General features: G+C 37.0%; 1 protein-coding gene across 1 annotated transcript in view; it reads right to left on the bottom strand.

Moving 5' to 3' along the window:
• Positions 1-2577: 2577 nt before the first annotated feature.
• LOC136836481 (irregular chiasm C-roughest protein-like) overlaps positions 2578-25443 on the bottom strand; it is a 101852-nt gene continuing 78986 nt past the window's right edge. Inside the window, 6 exon segments of the mRNA XM_067100808.1 lie at positions 2578-4300; positions 9022-9180; positions 9691-9747; positions 9749-9774; positions 11133-11243; positions 17165-17323. Of these exon segments, the coding sequence (XP_066956909.1) occupies positions 3746-4300; positions 9022-9180; positions 9691-9747; positions 9749-9774; positions 11133-11243; positions 17165-17323 (1067 nt within the window). The 3' untranslated portion in view covers positions 2578-3745.

Genomic DNA, 25443 nt, shown 5'->3' with positions numbered 1-25443 from the left:
TATATATATATATACATATATATATATATATATATATATATATATATATATATATATATATATATATATATATACATATATATATATACACATACACACATATACATATGCACACTACAACACTATTCAAGCTCTTCTCTCTGAGCACACTTATTCTTGCTCCTGCTTGCACTCGTCCCCCTTGGCTTCCTGACACTCCAAGTGCTACCTGCTTTCTAGCTCCATTTCTGTCAAACACCTCCAAGCACAATTGCTGTTTGTCTGTCTTGGTCCATAGCATGAGTATTTGCACATAAGAATAATATTTTTGTTTATTTTTTAATAGTCATGTATTTAAGCACTTGCGTACAGTAGGTCCTCTCAAGCACAGAAGCACCTAAGTTTTTTTTTTTACATCAAAGGATGGAAGTCAGTGTTCCGAGTCATTTTACGTAAAAAAATATTTATTACAATTTTTCGCATATTTACAAAAATTACAAATTTCTTGATATGTACAACGATATGCTGTGAACATAAATATACTGTATAGAGTCAACGATTGATATGGGACACATAGCACGGATGCACACAGAACCATATTTACAATGCGAATCGAAAGATAATATAATGATAATAATATTAAAGACGCACATTTGTAAATACATCGAAGCGTTATATTTATTTTTTTTTATACTCTCATTAGCATCAAATATAAAGATAAATGTTCTTGAGGAAATGTGGCTTCATTCCTGCCACTGCTAACAAAATGGACTATCGCTCTGCGTCGAAGCATAGAGTTTTGTGCTAACATTAGCGATCAGAAACATACATTTTGCACATACACTTCTCTGACTATGCTGAATTGATTCAGTTCTCCATTTAAGTATACTCTCATTACCTCACAACAAGATAGAATGACTCATCTATAAAATCTAAATTATAGTAGTATTGTAGTCCGTCAGTGGAGACAATGTACTAATTTTTTTTTCATCACCTGAGCGCGTAAGACTTTCATTGCCATTATAAGTCATTAAAAAAAAAAAACTTAAATTTCATTCTTAGAAAGTACTATAAAACCAGATCTAAAGAAACAAAAAAAGATCACAAACTAATCACATTAAATTGCATTAACTTTTGAAAGAGAAAGTTAATGAACAAAAGCCATGGTTTAAGATTTTGGAAAATAAAAATGAATAACACAGGTAAAGGAATAACATGAGTCAACGCAGACTTACTGAATACTGGGAATAAGCACTAAAGATGACTTGAGGCTTAGGAGAATGTACGCATATTGCATGAAAGCATAACGAATGATAAATCAACCCAGCCTTTCTAGGTCCGTAAAGGGAAGACCCAGAGCTCTCTTTACCTTGATACTCTTAATATCAGTTACTTTCACCCTCAGACGTCAGTTAACAGTTAGGAAGACAAAGGGACAATTAGTTACAGTGTGTTTAGAAGGTGAACTTGGAAGCCATATACAATCAGGGTGGTACCAAACTGGTATTAAAAAAAAAAGAGAGAAAAAAAAAAGAACGATAATGAAATGTTGCTTAATTCGACACTGGAATAACCATGTTTTGTGGTAGGTCGCACAGTTCAATGTATGTGTGATGACATTATATATATATATATATATATATATATATATATATATATATAATATATATATATATATATATATATATATTATATATATATATATTATATATATATATATGTGTATGTATATATATACACACATAATTATATATGTGTGTGTGTATATATACTGTATATATATATATATATATACACATACTATTATATATATGCATACATACATACATACACACGTATATATATAATTAAATAGATATGTGTATATAAATATATATATATATACATATATATATAAAATATGTACGTGTACGCGCGCGCGCACGTAGTCTTAGTGCAAACTAAAATTACGGAAGAATCACCGTTCCCTTTGATATACTCTTTCCAGAATTAAATGAAAATCATAACGCATTGCAACTGCTCAATAAACTTTTTCAGGTGTGAAATATCGGAGACTAATCAGTTTTTTTTCGTTTACACTTAATAAACTCGACTAATTAGAGCATACATTTTGATTTTTACGATTTAGAAAAAAAATGTGCTTAATCAAACTGGCATTTTATCATTTAAACATTTCTGGCGTTAACATTGTTTTTTTTTTTTTAGCAATAACGCTACTGGATATATTCGTTTATACGTCACTGAGAGGAACGAGATAGTTTAGTAGAATTACTTGTAAACAGAATGTACTCCATCAGAGTAGTTTGATTTAACTGTTCATGTTAGAATGTTATTCATTTATATACTGTTGAATCTGCGAACCTCCTTCCATGAATAGTTTTCACTCTTTACTTCGCTCGGTGAAGAGCCGTCCCAAAATATTCTGGACTTAAAACGCGTTTAATCTTTTTTTAACGAAGGTCAGACTCCCTGGGAGGCAAATAAGGCTCTGTATTGAAAGGTTAAGTATATATAATAACCGAAGAATGAGACCAATTGTTGGCTGACCTCGTCAAAATGTGGCTTCCAGTCCACACACTTCGTCTTACCTAAGTTCTATTTTATTTTTCGTAAAAAAACTCGGAACATGAAACTATAAAATCTTTTTAAAGCCTTTAACAAATATATTACGCCATATTCCTAAACACCTCTTATTTTTTCAATATATATATACAGCGAGAGTAATGGTATTGGGGAAACATTTTTTTAATACTGCGATCTCCCATTTCCTGTAAGTTTTGAAATTTTAGTCAGTAATATATAGGAGTATCTCTTGATGTTGATTTCGTAAAGATACAAAGGTTTCGCGAATTGGAATGGCATAAAGAAGTACAAAGTCGAGTCGAGAAATAGTAAATAAAAAAAATAACTCATAATGATTTAAAGAACAACCAAACATGTTTGCAGTTTCCTCGCATTGCATGGAACTTGTAACACACTGCAATTTCACGTGTATGTTCAAACCGAGCGACGTAAAAAGCAATTAATAACCGTTTTGTGATTGTTCACTTTTGTGCCAAATTGACTGCCAGGGGCATTTGGATTTTCCATATTTCATTTTAGATCAACGTTGATGATTCAGCTTCTGGGCACCAGTGATTCAGGGGAAAGTACTTAACCCTTATGCTAGGTTGCATTAAGTACGGTGACTCTTTAACTGAGTCTTAACAAGGTACTGAGACGTCTGAAATTTATATAAAAAAAACACTAGAGTGGATTCTGTAAACTTTAAAAAACACAGATATGATGAAGATGAAATCAAACCTTTTGGATGTGAGACACAAAACTCTAAGTCTACATCGCACCATTGTAGGAACAGTCATCTCTGTAGTCTGTAGAAATGACAACATCTTAATAATATCTCGTCTCTATCCGTCTCAGCCATTCCCAGGAAAGTCCCTTTGTACATCAAGTCTCCCAGTACTCCTCTTGCAAATTTCACGTACATCCTTCATGGCAGGATGGCAGAAGATCCTCCAGGGGTTTCTGAGCATTCGATTCCCTCGCAGGATCGATCCAGCGAGAGCGGAGGATCGCTTCCAGGTTTCCAGCGCTCGCTATTTCCCTTCAGACCTCTCGCGGCGCGAGAGCGTGGGCTCTTCAAATGTCCCTCACAAACAATTATCTCCCCAATCCTCCTTGGCGAGATCGTGTTTATATAAAACTATGACATTGTTTCTAACATGACACGAACACTTGTGGCCGCAAGAGGCCGTTTCTTCTAGAACTACACGTGCGTGGCCAGAGCTCCTTGTATCACCTTGTTTCTCGGGGGCACGATGTACTGGCTGGGATCGGCGGGCAAACCCAGTCTGGGCAAGGTGGACGTGGCATTGCCTCCGGCGATGCCGTTGCTCCGAGTGTTGACGTGGAGGGACAGTGGGATCGAGCCGGAAAAGGCCTTGTAGCTCTGATTGGTCAGTCCGCCAGGGAAGCCGGGCGAGAACCCGTGGCCTCCGTCAGGAGTGGATTCGTGGGTTCCGGTCGCGTCGAAGTCGCTGTAGTTTGGGTAAAACCGGTGTTGGTTTTGGGTGACTATGCTCTGAGGATGGGCGTGCGGAGACCCGGTAAGGCCTCCTCCTCCTCCTCCTCCCACTCTTCCTCCTCCTCCTGCGCCTTCTGCTGCAGAAGAGATGCAGTTACCTAGTGGGCCAGTGTTAGGGGTGGGTAAGCTCCCCGAGGGCGACAGCTTCTTCGAGAGTGGCTGCTGCTGTGACATCGTCAGGCCGTGTTCGGAAAAGCTGTCGTACTGAAGCCCGCCGTTCGCTGTCATGTACCCGTTCTGCCAAAGGAGAGGACAATTTTCAAGTTAATAGAGAACCTGGAAATACGAAAATATTTGGAGATAGTGTAGACTACGTTCAGTAAAAATAGTAGATGAAACAACAAGTATATAGCTATACTAAGGCTACATAATGTTTGCTCGTCTTTTTGTGTTTGCCTCTTTTAATCCTGTGTAATCTTCATTGTAACAAAAACGTAAAGGCATTGTTTCATGTCATCATACTAACAGGGAGCTCACAAAATTCATTTTCTTAACGCAGCACTATAAAATATACCTCAGCGCTTGACATTAATATTTAAAAAGTAGATGAAACATGAACAAATTTCAAAATAATTTTCTATTTGTAGTTCCATGTAAAGTGTCTGAACACGCATCAGCTTTCCTCGATGCGTCCATTTCTCGGGTGTGTTGTAAAAAGTACTGTAATTATATGTATGTATGTATGTATGTATGTATGTATGTATATATGTATATGTATTTATATATATATATATTATATATATATATATATATATATATATATACTTATATATATATATATATACATATATATATATATATACACACATACACACAAAGTATATTCGTTTGGATGAATGCTGTTTATTTTTCCATAGAGCAACAAACTGCCATATTTTTTATTTTAATACAAATAAGATATTGATATTTATCTACGAACGGATATTAGTGTGTTGCAAGGATAGAAAAAAAAGATAGATTATCTCTGTATTTGTGAAATTTATATCCATAAAACGCTTCCTGATGAAACACTACCTTTCATTAATATTGAGGGGCATTCATAAAGTGAATATGGAGAATATGAATGTAGAATGCAGAAAAATAATCATATTACGGATTTCAGAAACTCGCCATTAGACGTTAACTTACATGCAGAAATACATGAATGGTGAAATTACATTTTTAGCTACCCAAGGTATATAGGGCAGAAGGCACCTGTACAGAATGTTTTTTTTTTGTCTTAAAACGAATATCCTATTGCAAATGAGGTCAGAGTAGGTAAAGACGAACAGTAGCAGTATTTAAATGAATGACGTATTGAAGGGATTACAATTCAATTCACGGAATAAGAATATATTTATTGTTTACTACTTAGTTATTTTATTTTTCCTCTTCAATATTATTTTAATATTTCCCAGCAGTTTTACGAGCATTATTTAATACTATAATTGCGTTGCCCTCTCCGAAGGACTTTGCTTGAACATTTTAGGTAATCTGGGGACATGGTAAAGAATTAAGTCTCCGTATCACATAATGCCGCTGCATTTCAGTTTTTCACGCCCCTTCACTCTCCTGTTTTTTTTTTCAATTAGCATTCTCAGAATTGTAGTCGGAATGTCGAACAAGAGGTATCGCCGGACGCTAGGCTACGGCCTCGATCATTAGATTTTTAACTTTTTCTTTTTTATTTTTGCATTCTTTTTTCATTTTAAATTTTTGCATCCTTTTTTCATTTTTTAAATAATTTTGCATCCATTTTTCTATATTTTTAAAAATTTTTGCGTCGCTTTTCATTTAAAAAATTTTCTTCCTTTTTTATATTTTCAAAAATTTTTGCGTCGCTTTTCATTTAAAAAATTTTCTTCCTCCCTTTTTTTTCATGAAAAATTTTGCTTCCTATTTTTCAGCGCTGTCATTTAGAGTCCCGTGTCGTGCACGCTTTTATCGGAGGAGGATAGACGTAGGACGAAAATGTTGTTCAAATTAGCGAAACTTTGACACTTTAAATTTATGGCAGTGAACACATTATATATAGCAAAAATCCATGTTTTATTTTCTGCATTTAAGCAGTGAGATAAAGTGTAACAATAGGTCAGTGTAGATAATAAAATAATAAATGAAAAGGAAGGAGCAGATAAACCCGCCTGGAAAAAGGTGATGAAAAGAAAGGGGGGTTTCTCAGGTGCTGCAATGAGATATACTGTATGTTACTCATGTTGGGAAAGAAATTGATTATTGAATTGAAACTGGGAAAAGAATAAACTCCAAAGGGGAAAGATGAGGACTGACTCTCTCTCTCTCTCTCTCTCTCTCTCTCTCTCTCTCTCGTGATGATAATAATAATAATAATAATAATAATAATAATAATAATAATAATAATAATAATAATAATAATAATAATCTTCAGAGGAGAAATGGAACCCACGTCTGATTTGAAGTAATGATAAATATTATTTGCGTATAGCGGGGAAAGAGAATCATACACTTAAAGAAACAACGTAGAAAAAAAAAAAGGTCTCAAACGCATGAAAATCTGAATGTGATTTTAAATTATAAGAAGTAGTCAACTTTGAAGACAAATTTAACAACTCTGGAAAACGAACACAGACTACAAAACTTTTTGGAACACGAAGTGAGAGCAGAGGGAGAGAAAAAATGAAGAATTCAGTAATCACGAAAAGCAAAGAATGACGAACCAGCTTTGAATATGAAGTAAAAGTAATAAAGGCAACGATAGAGAGGTGTGGAAAATCGAATGTTAGAATAGAATCATACATGAAAGGAAGCGTTTGGCACTACTCAATTATAACGTGGCAATAGATTGAGAAAACATAACAGAAAACCAGAAAATATGTATATATATATATATATATATATATATAATAATAGAAAACTATATAGGATAATATATTAAAATAGGATATATATATATATATATATATATATATATATATATATATATATATATAGAGTATATATATATATATATATATATATATATATATATATATATATATATATATATATATATATATATATATAAAGTATAGAAGCCAGACAAAAAATTAATTCAAGACCAGGCATAAAAATCTAAATATATTTGGTACAAACGAGCGTAACATGCAATGATGTATGACTGACAGGCGCACAGCAAAAAAGCGAGACAGGAGAAGAGTAACGTGCAGCACGCAAGCAAAGTATCAAAGAAGTAAATTGTTCCACGCTTTCAAAGCGAGAGAGAGAGAGAGAGAGAGAGAGAGAGAGAGAGAGAGAGAGAGGTTATGGATCTGTTATGAATAGGCTGGACAGTGGCATGAAATGGAAAAGAAATAAATTGCCAATGAGGCATTTTCGAATCCTGTTGAAATGAAAGGAAGTTAGGTAGGATTTTTTCACAGTAATTTGTAAATGTACTTCGGTATTGTTTGGTTGAGATATGAATAAATTCTATACGGAGTAAATCGCAGGTCATAGCATATAAAAAAATATAGGTGGAATAATACTTAAGTTAATGAGTAGTTTGTAATCTAGTGTTTAAACATATTTTTTTTTTATATTGTTAAAAAAAAAAACCGCTCCTTGTTTTGGAAGGTACAGTTGGGTAAATAACATGGAAAATGGCAACGTCTGGAGCAAGGCCAAGAGAGAAATGGTCTACCCAGCTGGGCGGAGTCGCCTCTCACCTGGGGTGACTACGTAGGCGATGACGTATCTTAGAGGTACCTGCTCATTACGGCAATTCACCTGCTGACGCAATAAGGAGGTAGAGAAAGCTCCGCCTGCATGGAGGATTTAGGGGGAAGTGAGCAGACCTTCTCTTTCTCTTGGCCTTGGTCTGGAGGTTAGGCTGTCCTTTGTGTGGGCAGCTATGAGCGAGCCCTGAGTCATATTTTTTGAAAATCAAGTTGTCCTTCATACTCACTCGTCTGATGGCCATATCTGCAGACTCACAATTTTTGCGTAAGAGCTGTCAACTTTTCTGGAAAGATGTTAGAGTTCTGGAGGCTAAGCTGACTTCGGACTCACCATTTTGAAGGGCATGGCTCTGAACATGACTGGAAAGAAGTAAGAGCTTCTGGAGGCTAAGCTGACTTTCGTACTCACCATTTTGACAGGCACGGCTCTGAACACGACTGGAAAGATGTAAGAGTTTCCACAGTCCAGGAAATCCTTTGTACTCACCATTTTCAAAAGAAGCTCAGTGAGCGTTTCTGGAAGGATGTAACGAGTTTTCTTTTGTAGGCCAAGATGTCCTTCGTACTCACCATCTTTATGGGCAAAGCTATGAACGTGCCTGGAGAGATGTAAGAGATTCCAGAGTCCAGGAAATCCTTTGTACTTACCATTTTGATGGGAACCCCAGTGAAAATTTCTTGAAAGATGTAACGGTTTTTTGAAGGCCAAGATGTCCATCATACTCAGTATCTTAACAGGCACAGCTTTGAACGTGTCTGGAGAGATGTAAGAGTTTCCAGAGTCCAGGAAACCCTTTATACTCACCATTTTCACAGGACCTCGGTGTCTGTTTCTAGAAATATGCAAGAGTTTTTTTGAAGGCCAAGGTGTCCTTCATACTCACCATCTTGATGGGCACATCTGTGAACGTGCCTGGAGAGATTTAAGAATTCCCAGAGCCTAGGAAATCCTTTGTACTCACCATTTTGATGGGAACCTCTGTGAACGTTTCTGGAAAGATGTAAGAGTTTTTTTTTTTTTTTGGATGCTAGGATATCTTTCAGACTCACCATCTTGACAGGCACAGCTGTGAACATGACTGGAAAGATGTAAGAGTTTCCAGTGTCCAGGAAATCCATTGTACTCACCATTTTGAGAGGAATCTCAGTGAACCTTTCTGGAAAGATGTAAGAGTTTCCAAAGTCCAGGAAATCCTTTAAACTCATCATTTTGACGTAACCTCAGTGAATATTCCTGGAAAAAATGTAAGTGGTTTTGGAGGCCAGGATATCCTCCATACTCACCATTTTGACAGGCACAGCCGAGAACGTGTCTGGAAAGATGTAAGAGTTTCTGGAGGCCATGTAGTTATGGGTAGAGTCTCGATCAATCTCCTTCTCCCAGCAGTCCAGGACGGTCTCTTTGTTGCTCATGGATGATCCAGTTCGCTGGTCCATATCTACCTGTTCCGGGTAAACCAGAATGTTGGACACTTGTTAAGACAACTGGAAATATCGTAGTGTTCTCCATAATCCTTTTCGATTAGGCTAAAACCTCTCTCTGTTTGTTTCTATTACTCTCTACCGTTTTCTCTTTGTGGATTTAAAGTCCATACTTTATTTATGGATTGCGTTCAAAAGTTCTAATATGTTAATTTTGAATTAGTGACTTTATAGCTGTTGTTGATCAGAATCCATAATCAATAAGTAAGATATTTTTAATGATATTACTCATATATATATATATATATATATATATATATATATATATATATATATATATATATATATATATATATATATATATATATGTATGTATGTGTGTGTATAAAATGATTGTGACAGCTACTTCGCCCAGTAGTGAAGAGTGGTAGGGGCAAATAAGGACAATAGTGACAGCCATTAATCCTTTGCTGAATTAAGGAAGACGCCCATGTCCACGTACGATTAAGATACAAGACACGAAAAACACACCTTAAGATCAGAGTCACACGATGAATTCTGGTCGTTCATTTGCAGGGCGACTGACTTTCTCCACCAGTGCTTGGGATTTTGAATCTGTCAGTTGAGAGGTGAAATAGATTTATGAAAATATGGTATGTATATATACATTTATATATATATATATATATATATATAATATATATATATATATATATATATATATATATGTATATACATGTATTATATATATATATATATATATATATATATATACTGTATATATATATATATATATATATATATATTATATATATATATATATATATATATATATATATATATATATATATATATATATATATATATATATATATATATATATATATATATACTGTATATATACATATATATTTATATATACATATATATATATATATATATATACATATATATATATATATATATATATATATATATATATATATATATATATATATATATATATATATATAGTATATACAGTATATATGTAGTATACCTAAAAGGTAATTGTACAAATAAGCGTGTTTTTAGATGCACATTTGTATAACGTACAGTCACGCAGACCCATGCCAAGGTGTAGAGTATAAATTTATATGCTCCCACTTTTTTTGCATACACATTCTAACAAACTTAAAAAGCTAAGTTTTTCCACACAAGCTTAAAACGCTATGCTTTTTTTCACGCAAACTTAAAAAGCTATGCTTTTTTCACACAAACTTGAAAAGCTATGACTTTTTTTTCACATTATTGGTGAATATCAATGTAAAGGATTATTTTTACGTAACGTTTATTTTTCCAAGCAAGCACTATTCATAAAATTTAGTGTCTCACACCAGAATAAATATTTAAAAAGACAGAAATAAAAGAAAGACAAAAAAATAAAAATAAAAATTCCACAGTATCGGTGAATGTCATTATAAGGAATTATTTTCACGTGTTTGGTTTTTCCGATTAGTCACCTTAAATAAATTATATCTATAAACAACATCGCCATCTCTCATACCAGAATAAATATATGAAAAAGACACAATAAATCTAAGAAAAGATAAACAATAAAAAAAATTTTCACATTATTATTTTCACGTGTTTATATTTTTTTTTCCACAGTCACCATACATAAAATATATTTATAAAACAACATCGCCGTCTCTCACACCAGAGTAAACATTTGAAAAAGACACGGAAATAAATCTAAAAGATAAAAAAATAAAATGAAATAATTTCCACAGAATTATTTTCACGTCTTTTTTTTTTCAAGCAATCACCCTACATAAAATATATTTATAAAACAACACTGCCGTCTCTCACACCAGAGTAAATATTTGAAAAAAGACACTGAAAAAAATCTAAGAAATAAAAGGGCGAAAAAAAAGAAGAAGAAAAAAGAGATCTCGCAAGTGCGAAACTGGGTCACCACCAACCAACATTACCTTTGTGGCGCTTAGCAGACCGTTTGCCGCACATAATAATCATAATTACGAGGAACACCAGCGCCGCTCCCCCGAGCACGCCACAGACCAGCATGAGGACAGGCAGCGTCTCTGTGAATCAAAGACATTGAAATTACGGGTCTGGGAGACAAAAAAACAATATAGGAATAAATCCACTGCTCTGCTGCGCCGTGGCAGGGGCGACGTGCTGGCTGTTGAAGGTAATATGCAGGTACAAAATTCAGAAATACAGAAATAAAAGAACTCCGGATATGACAAATACAGTGCCAGGAGAATCTTCAAGGGAGGACGATTCGTCCCCTTTGTCGAAATTTTCTTTTGTAATTGCGTTCGTACGTTAACCCGGCGAACTTGGCCGAGATGTTTCTTTTTATTATTATTATTATTATTATTATTATTATTATTATTATTATTATTAGTGTTTCATGTAACGTAAAGGAACGTTGAGGTCCCTGGAAGGTCGACCCCCGGACGAGAAATAATGCTTTTGTGATACGGAAGTTGAATGAATTATTCAACATTAAACAAATGAACGACGCATTCACATATGAAAGGTAAATGAATTTATGAATGATGTGGAAAACTCGCTTCGAATTCCCGAAAGGCACTTCATATATGTAATAAATTTAACTGCGAGCAACGCACATAAAAGCTACGAAGAAAAGATGAATAACTTGCATTTGCAAAATGTACAAGCAGCGCGGTGTAAAGAAAATGTTCTCATTGATTAGTATAATGACCAAGCGATCGATGCAGTCATTGAGCTCTCTCTCTCTCTCTCTCTCTCTCTCTCTCTCTCTCTCATGCCGAACTTTTATGTTGAATTGCAACAGCAATAAGCTTTTAATCCTTCATACATTATAAAATCTACATGTGGAGAGAGAAAGAGAGAGAGAAAAAAACTAGGGACTCGCTTTTGGATATCCGTGCACCATCCAGTCACCAAAAAAAAAAAAAAAAAAAAAAAACAACTGGTGCATGTCAACAAAGGCTATGAAAATTATCATCGGATTATTTTCGTAGTGGAAGAATAACATGCACGATGATGTGTGTAACGGTGCTTGTGTATGTAGGCTATGTGTGTGTGTGTCTCAGTCAGTCAGGCCAGTTATCGTTCAGTGTTTTAACATTTTCGCTCTTCTAACAAAGCGAATTGACTGCTTTGATAAGAAAATCGGACAAACAAGGCCGAACAAACCTTGAGGCAAAAAATGAAAAATGAAATCCTCAAAGGATAATTTCCTCTGGCATACTTATCACAAATAAGAAGAAAAGCAACGTGCGTGAAAGAGAGCAATGGAACCGACCATTTAGGCAAACCAGAAAAATCCCCGCGAATTTCCTCTAATGCGCAGATAAGCTTCCGTAACACCCACGAGGAATTCCATTTTTCATTGCTTGCCCTTTGTTGACGAGCGCTGATAACAATACGCTGTGCGTCTGATTATGATACACTGCAGCACAGCGCATTTCATTATGATACCTTCTGTTTACAGCGCACAACTTGTTTAATTATGGCGGGCTTTGGTCGTAACACACACACACACACACGCAGAACTTTCAGTTATGATACCTACTGTTTACAGAACCAGTAGGTTTGACTGATGCGCACTCATTACAGTATACACCATTTCTGAGTATAGTGTAGTCTGTAGGAATGGTACAGTTTTGTTTATAAGGATGCGTTATCGTCACAGCAAGGAGGGTGATTGATCGTGATGTTGCATGGTTGCAAGACAGGACGCTCTCTGCGTGTGGTACTCATCACGTTTGATGTCTATGCTTTCTGGTTACCATACACAGTCGTGTGATTATGATCGCTCAGTTCACCGTACGTCTTGATGTATAAATAGACTCGCACTTCATCATAATACTGGTTACAACGCAAAGTGTAGTGGGTTATGAGTGATTCTGGTTCCAGTTAGTTTTAAGTTTCTGAAAAAAGAAAACTACTGAGGCGGCTATTTGTCTGTCCATCCGCACTTTTTCTGTCCGCCTTCAGAGCTTAAAAATTACTAAGGCTAGAGGGCTGCAAATTGGTATGTTGATCATCCACCCTCCATTCATCAAACAGCAAATCGCAGCCATCTAGCCTCAGTAGTTTTTATTTTGTTTAAGCTTTAAGTTAGCCATGATCGTGCTGTAGGTGCCATCAACACAGGCCACCACCGGGCCGTGGCTGAAAGTTTCATGGGCCGCGGCTGAGAGTTTCATGGGCCGTGGCTGAGAGTTTCATACAGCATTATACTCTGTATAAAAAACTCGATTGCACCGAAGAAAGGCGCATTTTTTACTTGTTTGTATTTGAGTATGATGCAAGTCGTCCACACAATATAATCAAAATTCATTGTGGTATACACAGGATGCATTGCAATGTGTGTGTATAGTATACACTTTACCCATTTTGAAACACTTTCCTCTTATCAGTGCCTAGTCGATAAGCTACACTACGTTTACAACAAATGATTTGAATATTACCACAGCCGTCTACAGCAAAAACTCATCTACAGCTCAAAGCATTTGATAAGGATACTCTGTATGCTATACAAAGCATACTTAAAAGTGATATACTGTAACCATGACAGCGCATTTTATTATGAACTTTGTTATGATGTTGTCAACTCAAAACGCACCTGATTCTGATGCACTCCGATTGCAATACTGTGATAGTTTTCATTACAACGAGTTTTTTCTTCTTATGTAATGTTTACAATACATGATATATTTGGTTAGGATAAATTCTGAATGTAATGTATTTCATGTATAAATATAGCAAACTCTTAATGCAGTGTGTATCACATTTGGTTAAGATAAACTCTGATTGCAGTGCACCTGATATTTGATTATGATAAAAATATTGCAATGCATATCACCTTTCCTTATGATAACTCTGTTTGCAGTGCACCTCTCGTTTGATTCAACTTTGGTTGCATTGCACTTTATATCTGATTATGGTAGATTCTGACATCAGTGCACCTCACGTTTGATCATGATTAAGTCTGATTTATGTTTGAATATGATAACCTCTGATTGCAATGCACCTCACATTTGATTATGATTAAATCTTATTGCAGTGCACTTCGCATTTGAATATGATAAACTCTGACCGCAATGCACCACACGTCTATTTGTGATTAAATCTTATTGCAGTGCACCTCACATTTGAATATGATAAATTCTGATTGCAATGCACCTCACGTTTGATATGATTCAGTCTGATCGCAATGAACTTCACGTTTGATATGATTCAGTCTGATCGCAATGAACTTCACGTTTGATATGATTCAGTCTGATCGCAATGAACTTCACGTTTGATATGATTCAGTCTGATCGCAATGAACTTCTCGTTTGATATGACAGTTTGATATGAATTCGATATGATTCTGATGAACTTCACGTTTGATATGATTCAGCACTTACATTTGGAGTATAATCGCAAAACTCTGATTGATTCAGTCATCTCACGTTTGATTTTGATTAAGTATGATCGCAATGCACTTCACTTTTAAATATGATAACGTTTGATATGATTTGACTGCACCGTCGATATGATGCTTGACTGAACTTCACCTTGATATGTTCTTTCATTGAACTTCACTTTGTTTATGATAAATTCTGATTGCAGTGCACTTCACGTGTGATTATGATAAATTGATTGTAGTGCATTCCACGTTTCATGAAAATTTGGTTGCATTACACTTCACGTGTGAATATGTTAGATTCTGATTGCAATGTACTTCACGTCTGATCATGATAAAGTCTGAAAGTTTGAGTATGATAAATTGGTCACAGTGCTTAGCTCTTTGTATAGCAAATTGGTGTGCTGTTCACAGTCCAATTGATTACGGAGCACTCTGGTTCCATATAGTTCGCATTTGAATATGATATGCTGTTGACAAGACATGTCATTTAATTATTTCACATTCCAGTTAACGTACACTGCACATATTACTGGAATGGACTCCAAATTCGTTGCACATTGCGGTGGTTTTGTTGTTGAAGGCAAGGAACGTGTTTTTATGGGACCTGCGGCAAACACTGATTCCTCGGGCGTTTCTGTGCCTAAAAGGGCGCTCGCTTTTCAGCGCAGGATGAACTTTTTATTTTTCAGTAGAGGTCAAACACGGTAGCTTTTTGTAGGGCAGCACAACGTGCGTATTAAAAAATAACATTGAGAGAGAAGTATTTCTCTCTCTCTCTCTCTCTCTCTCTCTCTCTCTCTCTCTCTCCATTCAAAGCCTTGCTGCTAATAACTTTCCGGGAATGCCACGGGAAAAATTATGTCGTAAAAATAAAAGGGGGACCCAAGATCGCCCTTTGGAATCGCACCTAAACAAATATTAGTAAACAAAACATTAGCGTCTCACTAATAGTGGTCAAAAGCCGGATTCCCCTTCGGCTCCCCGCAACCACGGAGGAGGAGAGGAGGAGGACGACCCGGCTCCGGAGGAAGAAACCGAAACTGAAAAGAAAAAGGAAGGAAAGTCGCGTGGGGGGGCGGGGATGGGGGGTTGGGGAGAAGAAGAACTGCGAGGGGGGAAAAATGGGAAACTGGGAAGTTATCCTGCTCCGCTTTTTTAATGGCCCGATAAATCTGCATAGCGGAAAAATGAGACAAAGCGCACAAAAGACATTTCTCGAGAATAAAGAGAGACTGAATGGAAGAGAGACTTTCTTAATTGCCCCAGCTTTGTTTTCGCTAAACAATGGTTTTCCTTCCATAGATTCTCTCCCATTCCATTCAAAGGGAAGTCTGCGACGATGACGATGATGATGATGATGATGATGAAGAAGGAGAGTAAAAAGAATACAAGGACGAAGAAGAAGAACGCCGTGATGATGAAAACAAAAGAAGGAAGGGGGAAAGAGAAAATGGTTTTGCTTATGCACATTTTTAACTGTTACCTCCTTATATTGATTTGCATCGCCAAGTCTCGCAGTAATCTTGATGAACGGGGAATAGAAAGAGTTCGTGCATGCATAGTTATTTTTTGTTAATTTCCTCAACGAAAAGTTTGCTCCTTAATCATAATTTTTGTATGGAAATTTTCGCATTTTTTATTATCTGTACTTAATCTGCAATTGCTCCTTACGTTGGCTCACATAAAGCTGAGAGACGCTATTCTTAGATAATTGTATTCTTAAAGAAACGTGTTTTTACCGAAGGGAAAATATTTGCCTTTTGAAACTGACTATTCTGAAATCACGATAGCGTTTTATTTGAAACTGAGCTGTAGAAAATATTATAAAACTGCATCGACATCATTCCATCAGCATTGCAAATTTCACATGAGTGATAGTAATTGTTATGGTAACATATCCTGTACGAAAACAACTGCAATTATAATTATGATTGTCATTATCTTTAAAACCATAATTTTCCAGTTATTTAGAACTTTCAGGATAATACTGAAAATATTTTTATATGGCTCCGTTTACCGTCGTGGTTGAATTATGTTATCTAATTGATACTGAAGTTAAGGTCCCAAACACTATTAAAACCAACAATTATAGTTATACACTAGAATGGGCCTGCAAATATCTTCTAAATTTAAGAGATAAGAATGGTTCTGACGGAATTATTTATCACAGGTTAATATAGTAGGACGTAAAAATCTACGCTTTCAGAAACTTCCCATCCTGAGGGACGGAAGTGTAGAATATATTCCTAAGGAAAAATAATAATAATAATAATTATATGGCTGCAAAGCACAACTGCAAAAGGAAAAATATTTTATCGGCTATTTGAGTTTCTTAGTCCGCACTGGCCTGGGTATGAGGTGTAAATAATGGAAGCTTTCTTGCTAGCAATGATGGTAACTGATAGTAATCGTGTAAGGAATAAGACCTTCGCAATTTGCATTGCTCTGTAATGATAACGAAAACAACGTGACATTTTTTGAAATATATAAGGAAACAACTGCTGTATAAATGTATTAAAAACCTTGCAACTGAATTGTTTTGAATGAACGACTGCATAGCATATCCGTGCCTTCACGTTCGGTACTCACTCGTCTCCTTGAGGAACACCTCGACGCCATCCGACCCATACTCGTTGTGGACGGAGAAGTTATAGGCTCCGAAGTCTGTGGCCGTGGCGTCGTGGATGAAGAGTGTGTGCCTTATGCCCCTGCTGGTAATCTCTTGGGTGACCTCGAAACGCTTTTCCTCTGAAAGAACGTAAAAGAGAAGATGAATGAAGGGGCTTAAAAAAAGAGAATAAATGATAAGGACATACATGAGAGGATAACTGATATGCTAGTATTTGCGTGACTCCGAAACGCTTTAACTCTGAAAGAACATAAAAGAGAGGACGAATGATAGGACGTAAAAAAAGAGGATGGATAATACAGTAAGTACACACAAGAGAGAATAAATGATAGGTTGATGTGTACCATTTCCTAGTGTTTGGGTGGCTTCCAACCACTTTTCATTTGTAAGTGCATAAAAGAGAAGATGATTGATAGGGTGACGTGCACCAGATACCAATGTCTAAGTGATTCCGAAAGCCTTTCGCTTTAAAAGGACATAAAAAGAGTGGGTGATTGACAGGTTGATTTATACTAGATGTTGGCATGTGGCTGACTTCGAGAAGCTTTAACTCCGAATAGGGCATGAAAGGAAAGATGATTTTTTAGCTGATTCGTCTTGAAAGGCATAAAGAACGTAGGGGGAGGGGTTACTGCCGTCAGTGCACCTCATGCGGTGCGCCGTAGGCATATTACTCAAGGTTCTTTGCGGCGTCCCTTCGGCCCCTGACTGCAACCCCTTTCATTCCTTTCACTTTACCTCCGTTCATAATCACTTTTTTCCATCTTTCTTTCCACCCTCTCCTAAAAATTGTTTCATAGGGCAACTGCGAGGTTTTCCTCCTGTTACACCTTTCAAACCTTTTTACTGTCAGTATCAGTTTCAGCGCTGAAATGACCTCACTGGTCGCAGCGCTTGGCCTTTTGGCCTAAATCCTACATTCTAATCTATTCTTGAAAGGCATAAAAGAAAGAACAACTGATATATATATTCATGACATATCACAGTGTCATAACAACAAAGGTCATCTGAAAATGCGTGAAAGAGAGGTCAGTAGGTTGGTTGCTTGATCTGCTACAACAACAGATGTCGTACGAAGTCAGTAATGTGTAAAGGTATGTAAGACAGAATTGATATTTCATTGTTTTAAGCCATACTGTAACGTTACAACAAGAAGAAAAAAAAGTCATCAGAAAACGCATACTACTAGTTAGGTTGGCTGGTAGACTAATTTATATCATATTCTGGCGTAACAGAAAGGGTGGTCATCGACGCTAAATACAAATAAATGCTCCAAAAAACAATATAATTAATTGAAAAACACTTCCCAGTCATAGAATATCTTTCAGTCAGTCTCACGTGGTAAACTCATAAAATCGTATAAAAACCGTCAAAATGAAGAATGTCCGTTCCAAATGAGAGAGAATATATATATATATATATATATATATATATATATATATATGTATATATATATATATATATATATATATATATACACACAGTATGTATATATATATATATATATATATATATATATATATATATCTATATATATATATATATATATATACACACATACACAAACATATATATATCATGTGAAGAAGACCAACCAGCTACGTCATTAAATTCTCAAACCTCGCTGGAGTATAATAATTAATTCCAAAAGCGAAGGTAAACAGCATGGTGTGCTTATGTTGGATACAGAATGAATGGAGAGATGATTCGCTCATTATCTTTCGTGTTTGCTTGTTTTATTTATTTTCGTTTGTACCTTTCCCTCTCTGTTTGTCGCTTTGTCAAGAGTGTTTTTTTTTTGTTTTTTCTTGCCCGTTTGTGATTCGTTCTATTCATATGTGAGTAGTTGAATGGAGACAGCGGTTATAATGTGGCGATTGTCACGTCAGTGTTAAAGGAACAAAACTTTTTATAATTTTTCTTCATTGCTTCAGAATCCAAGTCTGTCTCTCTCTCTCTCTCTCTCTCTCTCTCTCTCTCTCTCTCTCTCTCTCTCTCTCTCTCTCTCTCTCTCTCTCTTTGAACAACCTAGATGTTGTAACGCCAATCTTGATAGACATAACCAATCAATCATTACCATTTTCTTTATATATTATGGAATGTTGATCTCTCTCTCTCTCTCTCTCTCTCACACACACAGAGGAGATAATTACCATTTTCTTTATATACTATGAAATGTTGCTTTCTCTCTCTCTCTCTCTCTCTCTCTCTCTCTCTCTCTCTCACACACACACACACACACACACACACACAGAGGAGATCATTATAATTTTCTTTGTGAAAAATGAATGTGGGTCTGTGCTATTGAAGAATATTAATCTGCGACTCCCATCCGCCTCTGCATTATAAATATGAAAATAATAAAGACTAACTCGAAAATCAAATAATTTCAGATAGGTGAAAGAAATATCTTCCTCTCATTTCTCTTCCTTCGTCATCTTCGCAGTTACTTCGTCGTTATCTGCTTTTATTTCCTCCTCCTCCTCCTCCTCCTCCTCCTCCTCCTCCTCCTCCATCGGTAGTGTAAAGAAAAGGACTAATTATGGTGCAGACTCTCGCCCAGGAAAGGAGAGGCGAGCGATGTTCTTCTCCGGGAAGAAGCAAAGTGGTAGTGGTGGTGGGAGGATTGGTGGGGCTTGGGGGTGGGGAGAAGGGAGGAGAGGGGTTAAGGAGAGGGGAGGGGAGTTGTTGCGGTAACGAGGGGAGATTTGTACAAGTCTTCCAAAAGAGAAGATAAAAAAAAACCAGAGATGTTTTCTGTTGCGATAATGCCAGGAGAGGTAGCGAACACACACACACACACACACACACACACACACACACACACACACACACATACATACACACACTGACAGATCTGTAGGTGGTAGGAAATGATGAATAAATCCAGCGTTTATTTTTCTTGTATCGTTGGGGGGGAGGGGGGGGCAGTTGAGAAGGTGGCTCTTGAATGAAAGATTGAGGCAGGGTGAATTATTAAGATTTTATTCCTCAATAGTAAAAATTTTTTTATCTCTCTCTCTCTCTCTCTCTCTCTCTCTCTCTCTCTCTCTCTCTCTCTCTCTCTCAGTTGATCATTAACCTCTTACAAGATAAAAATATCATGCTTCTCTCTCTCTCTCTCTCTCTCTCTCTCTCTCAGTTGATCATTAACCTCTTACAAGGTAAAAATATCATGCTTCTCTCTCTCTCTCTCTCTCTCTCTCTCTCTCTCTCTCTCTCTCTCTCTCTCTCTCTCTCTCTCTCAGGACTCGGTAGTGAGAAGTTTCGCCGATGACACAAGAATAAGTAGAGAAATTACTTGTGATGAAGATAGGAACTCGCTACAAAGAGACCTAAACAAAAAATATATAAATGGGCAGAGGTAAATAGGATGGTATTGTTGCTCTGGTAAATTTGAATCAATAAACTATGGTGATAAAGAAGGAATGCTATATGCATAAAGGATCTAATAACAAGACAATCACAAATAAGGAAGCAGTTAAAGACCTTGGTGTGATGCTGAATAGGAATATGTTATGCAATGATCAAATAGCAATACTATTGGCAAAATGCAAAGCAAAAATGGGAATGTTGTTCCGGCACTTCAAAACAAGAAAAGCCGAACACATGATTATGCTTTATAAACCGTACGCACGTAGTCCACTTGAATATTGCAATATAATATGGTACCCACGCTACCAAAAGGATATTGCACAAATAGAAGAGTGGTACAAAGGTCCTTTACAGCTAGAATAAAAGAAGTTAGGACCTTGACTACTGGGAAAGACTACAATTCTTAAATTTATAGTCCTGAAAGGAGAAGGGAACGCTACATGATAATCCAGGCATGGAAACAGATACAAGGAATTACCGAAAACATCATGGAGCTAAAAATATCAGAAAGAGCAGGCAGAGGTAGGTTAATAGTGCCCAAAACTATACCAGGAAAACTAAGGAAAGCACACAGGACATTAATCCACCACGCACCAGCATCGATAATGCAGCGTCTATTCAATGCGCTGCCAGCTCATCTGAGGAACATATCAGGACTCTTCAGGAGTGAGCGTAGATGTGTTTAATTATAAGCTCGACAAATATTTAAGATGCATCCCAGACCATCCAAGATTGGAAGATGCAAAATATACCGGAAGATGCATTAACAATTCTCTGGTAGACATCAGAGGTGCCTCACACTGAGGGACCTGGGGCAACCCGAACGAACTGTAAGGTCCGTAAGGTAAGGTTGCTCACTAACATCTTATAAAGACGAAAATTCCATGTCTCTCTCTCTCTCTCTCTCTCTCTCTCTCTCTCTCTCTCTCTCTCTCTCTCAGTTGATCATTAACATCTTGTAAAGACGAAAATGTCATGCTTCTCTCTCTCTCTCTCTCTCAGTTGATCATTAACATCTTGTAATAAAGACGAAAATGCCATGCTTCTCTCTCTCTCTCTCTCTCTCTCTCTCTCTCTCTCTCTCTCTCTCTCTCTCTCTCTCTCTCTCACACACATACACACACACACTTAATGTGTGAACCACATAACCCTTGTGTAGATAATGATAACCCAATACTGCATGCTCTGACCAGATGTATAATATGCATACAGGCATTCGAAATTTCTCATGGCACGGAGGCAGCGTTTGTGAAACTTTGAAAAATGAAAGCGATTTTCCTGAGAAACCATGCCTTGAGAAACCGTCTTACCAGGAAAATCCAAACAAGCATTTGCGGCACTTCAAGAAATGATCGGAATTAGGAGGAAAGCCTTTCACTTATGAAATAAAGGCGGCGGAAAAATATGCGCGTATGCTGTTGATAATGAGGTAACTTGGTTATACCTGGGTAAATGTAACGTTTGCCCTAACCTAGAAGAAATGAACCTTTCAACGTTTCGTAAATGTTGCAGAGTTACTCGGAACGGGGCCAAGTGCCCCTTACTAAAATCTTAACGGAATCAAGAGCCAAAATTCCTTTACTAATATCTTAACGGAAAGAACTATTATAGTTATGGTATAGGCCTAAATGATTTTTTTTTTTTTTTGTACGCAAAGTCCGGTAATAGCTGCAGTTGAACCAATTGGTTTTTGCTCATAAAAGCGCTGACGGTCGAATTAAATAACGTGTCCTATTTTGACTAGCGTAAGATTGAAGTTAACTATTGAAAACCAGCAATTTGTCTAAAGTTGTATAGTATTAAGCCATAAAAGGATTGAAAATAACGATTTGGAACGTATACATTTTTATGAAAATTTTAGTACATCGGATAAACGATACGATGAAAACCTGATAAGTATATAATTTCTGTGCAAAGTAATGTATATTATTATGCAAAATAATATACATCGAGTTCCTGACATAAAAATCAAGGTGATTCGCGAAACATTACCAGTGAGAAAAATTCAGAGCAGGCCAATAGAATAAGAGTTGAATCAAAGTAACAAGTAAAAAATGCGCCAAAGTTTCCTCAGCGCAATCGAGTTTTCTGTATAGCGTGTAATCAAGGCCATCGCAAATAGCTCTATCTTTCGATGGTCTCCGTGTAATGCTGTATGAGCCTTGGTCCATGAAACCTTAACCACGGCCCGGTGGTGGCCTATCCTATATCGTTGCCAGTAGCACGATTATGGCTAACTTTAACCTTAAATAAAATCAAAACTACTGAGGCAAGAGGGCTGCAATTTGGTATGTTTCATGACTGGAGGGTGGATGATCAACATACCAATTTACAGTCCTCTAGCCTCACTAGTTTTTAAGATCTGAGGGCGGACAGTAAAAAATGAGGACACAAAAAAGTTTGGACAGGATAAAGTGCGGACGGACAGACAAAGCCGGCACAATAGTTTCCTTTTATAGAAAACTAAAAAGTCACTAATAACTTGAAATATCATGCCATTAAACACCGTATATTGGTAAATAGTCCAGAGACCAGAAGTCCTCACCAGACCTGATACTCCCATTAACTGCTTTCCGTTTATAATCGAGGTCAACTTAATCTAAACTAGTCAACCCAGAGTTGAAGAGCAGCTGTAAGGAGAGGCTTGCGTAGCTGCCTTTGGGTGGCTCCATGCACCCAAAAGAAAGTATTATTTTCGTGTTCATTAAGATAATGAATGCTTGTTGGAGGCATAACAGTGACAATAAACACTGCAAAGCAAATGAGGAGTTAGAGGCCAACGACCTTTCTTGGGACAGGCGAAGAAGATCCCCAGGAATCAAGATTAGTTCGCCTGAAAGAAGTTATGGTGATGAATAAAGGCCCAGAACCTGTACATTAAATGAGAGCAGCCGTTTCTGGTCAATGGTCACAGTGACAGTTATCAAGATCAGTAAAACTGTGATGTCCAGAATGTGTGATGTCCAGAATGAGTAAAGATACAAAAAAAAAAAAAGACTCGGCCACATAAAAACCGGAGAGATTCATCGCAACAGATAGGAACGGCTGGAAACGTCTGGCATGAGAGAGAAGCATCACGCAAACACATCTGTGTTGATGCATATCTAACTCTCGACGAGAGACTAGGAGAGGCAAACAACGCATTCCCGAGCCAGCGAACACCCGTGGAAAGGAACGGAGAAGAAATCCACGGCAGCCTGGTGTGACGGAGAGCGGAAACAAGGAAAGACATCTGATGCCTTTGCTCATCAAGTGAAACAAAGCGTCGTCGCGAAAGGTAAGATATGGAACGAACTCGAAGAAGGGAAAACTAACGACCGGATGCTTCTGAAGTGAAGCATTGGGAAAACACAGAGAGAGAGAGAGAGAGAGAGAGAGAGAGAGAGAGAGAGAAGAGAGAGAAGCAGGGCAAGCGGTGCCATAACTATTGCTAGCAAGTAAAAAGTTCCAGACGGTGATGGGGAGGTTGTTTTCTAGGCGTATTCTCACAAATATGGGTAATGAAGGGAGATCCTCTCTCTCTCTCTCTCTCTCTCTCTCTCTCTAGAGAGAGAGAGAGAGAGAGAGAGAGAGAGAGAGAGATTGGGCGCGGGCATATAATCAGGACCAATGATAAATAAAATGCGCAAGGAGAAATTTAATAATTTTAATGGTTTTATTTCCAAATATAAGAGGAAGAAGCGATGATTCTCAAAAGAGAGAGAGAGAGAGAGAGAGAGAGAGAGAGAGAGAGAGAGAGAGAGAGAGAGAGAGAGAGTTCCATTCCCGGAGGAGAAAATATAAAAGCAAATAACAGTGTTGCGCTCAAGCAAAGAGTTCCGGAGTTGCTGGGACATTGCTCTTCAGAAGAATTTCCAAAAGAGATAAAAAAAAAAACAGAGATGAATCTTGGATCAGAATCAGTATCAGAGGCTGCATCGACGCGAAGGAGAAGGATTTCCAAAGTTAAATATTCCCATAACCACTTGTCATTCATGACAATGCATAAAACTCATTTACTGAAGCGATGCTCTGAGAGTTCACCGAAGCTCACAGACAGACAGACAGACAGACATGCTTATTATATATATATATATATATATATATATATATATATATATATATATATATATATATATATATATATATATATATATATATTATATATGTGTGTGTGTGTGTTTAGTAGTCGAGTGCGCTCTCTGGCGTGTTCCTGTGTTAACGTCACTTCATCCAAAATGTTGTGCCTCATTGATGACACGTACATCTCCCTCGATATGCATGTGAATTGTCGTCCTAATAAATGCTGATGACTGTGACACGCTCGCATAAAGTTTGATGAAGGCCCGCTATGGGGTGTTGCGTCGCTTTAGGTGTAGGATATTGCTGCTTTGCCAGAATTTTTTGGGGGCGCCAAATGATCCGGTGGCTTATTCTTGCTCCTAGTTCCGGTTCGTGAAATTGCTGGTGACGATAAGAAAAATATTTTCATGGCTTGCTCTGCATTGGTTTGCAGGATACTGAACGTTTTTGTCGAGTGTGGAAATGAAAATGGAGGAAAGGTGGTACTGAACTTTTTGTGGAGGATGAAGCGTCCTATTTAAAAACGTGGGAATTTCAGCCATATCTCCTTCTTCGTCTTCGTCTGCCTCCCAGCTTTATCCTTAGTCGGGGTCGCTGTTGTTAACGAGCCTTCTCCAGCTGTTTTTGTGTTAAACGGCTCATTTCATAGTTGGTTTTACGGATGGATGCCCTTTCTGACTCCAACTAACTCAGTTTATCCTGGCTTAGAACCGGCACTGAGTAACACCCCGCCACCCCCCCAACCACCAGTACCTTGTCCTCCAATGGTTACGTTTCTGGGATTCTAGTGAAAAATAAGCGA

Source organism: Macrobrachium rosenbergii, chromosome 56 (genome assembly GCF_040412425.1).
Source record: "Macrobrachium rosenbergii isolate ZJJX-2024 chromosome 56, ASM4041242v1, whole genome shotgun sequence".
NCBI lineage: Eukaryota > Metazoa > Arthropoda > Malacostraca > Decapoda > Palaemonidae > Macrobrachium > Macrobrachium rosenbergii.
The sequence above is the reverse complement of the archived record's forward strand: the minus strand, read 5'-3'. Positions and strand labels throughout refer to the sequence as shown.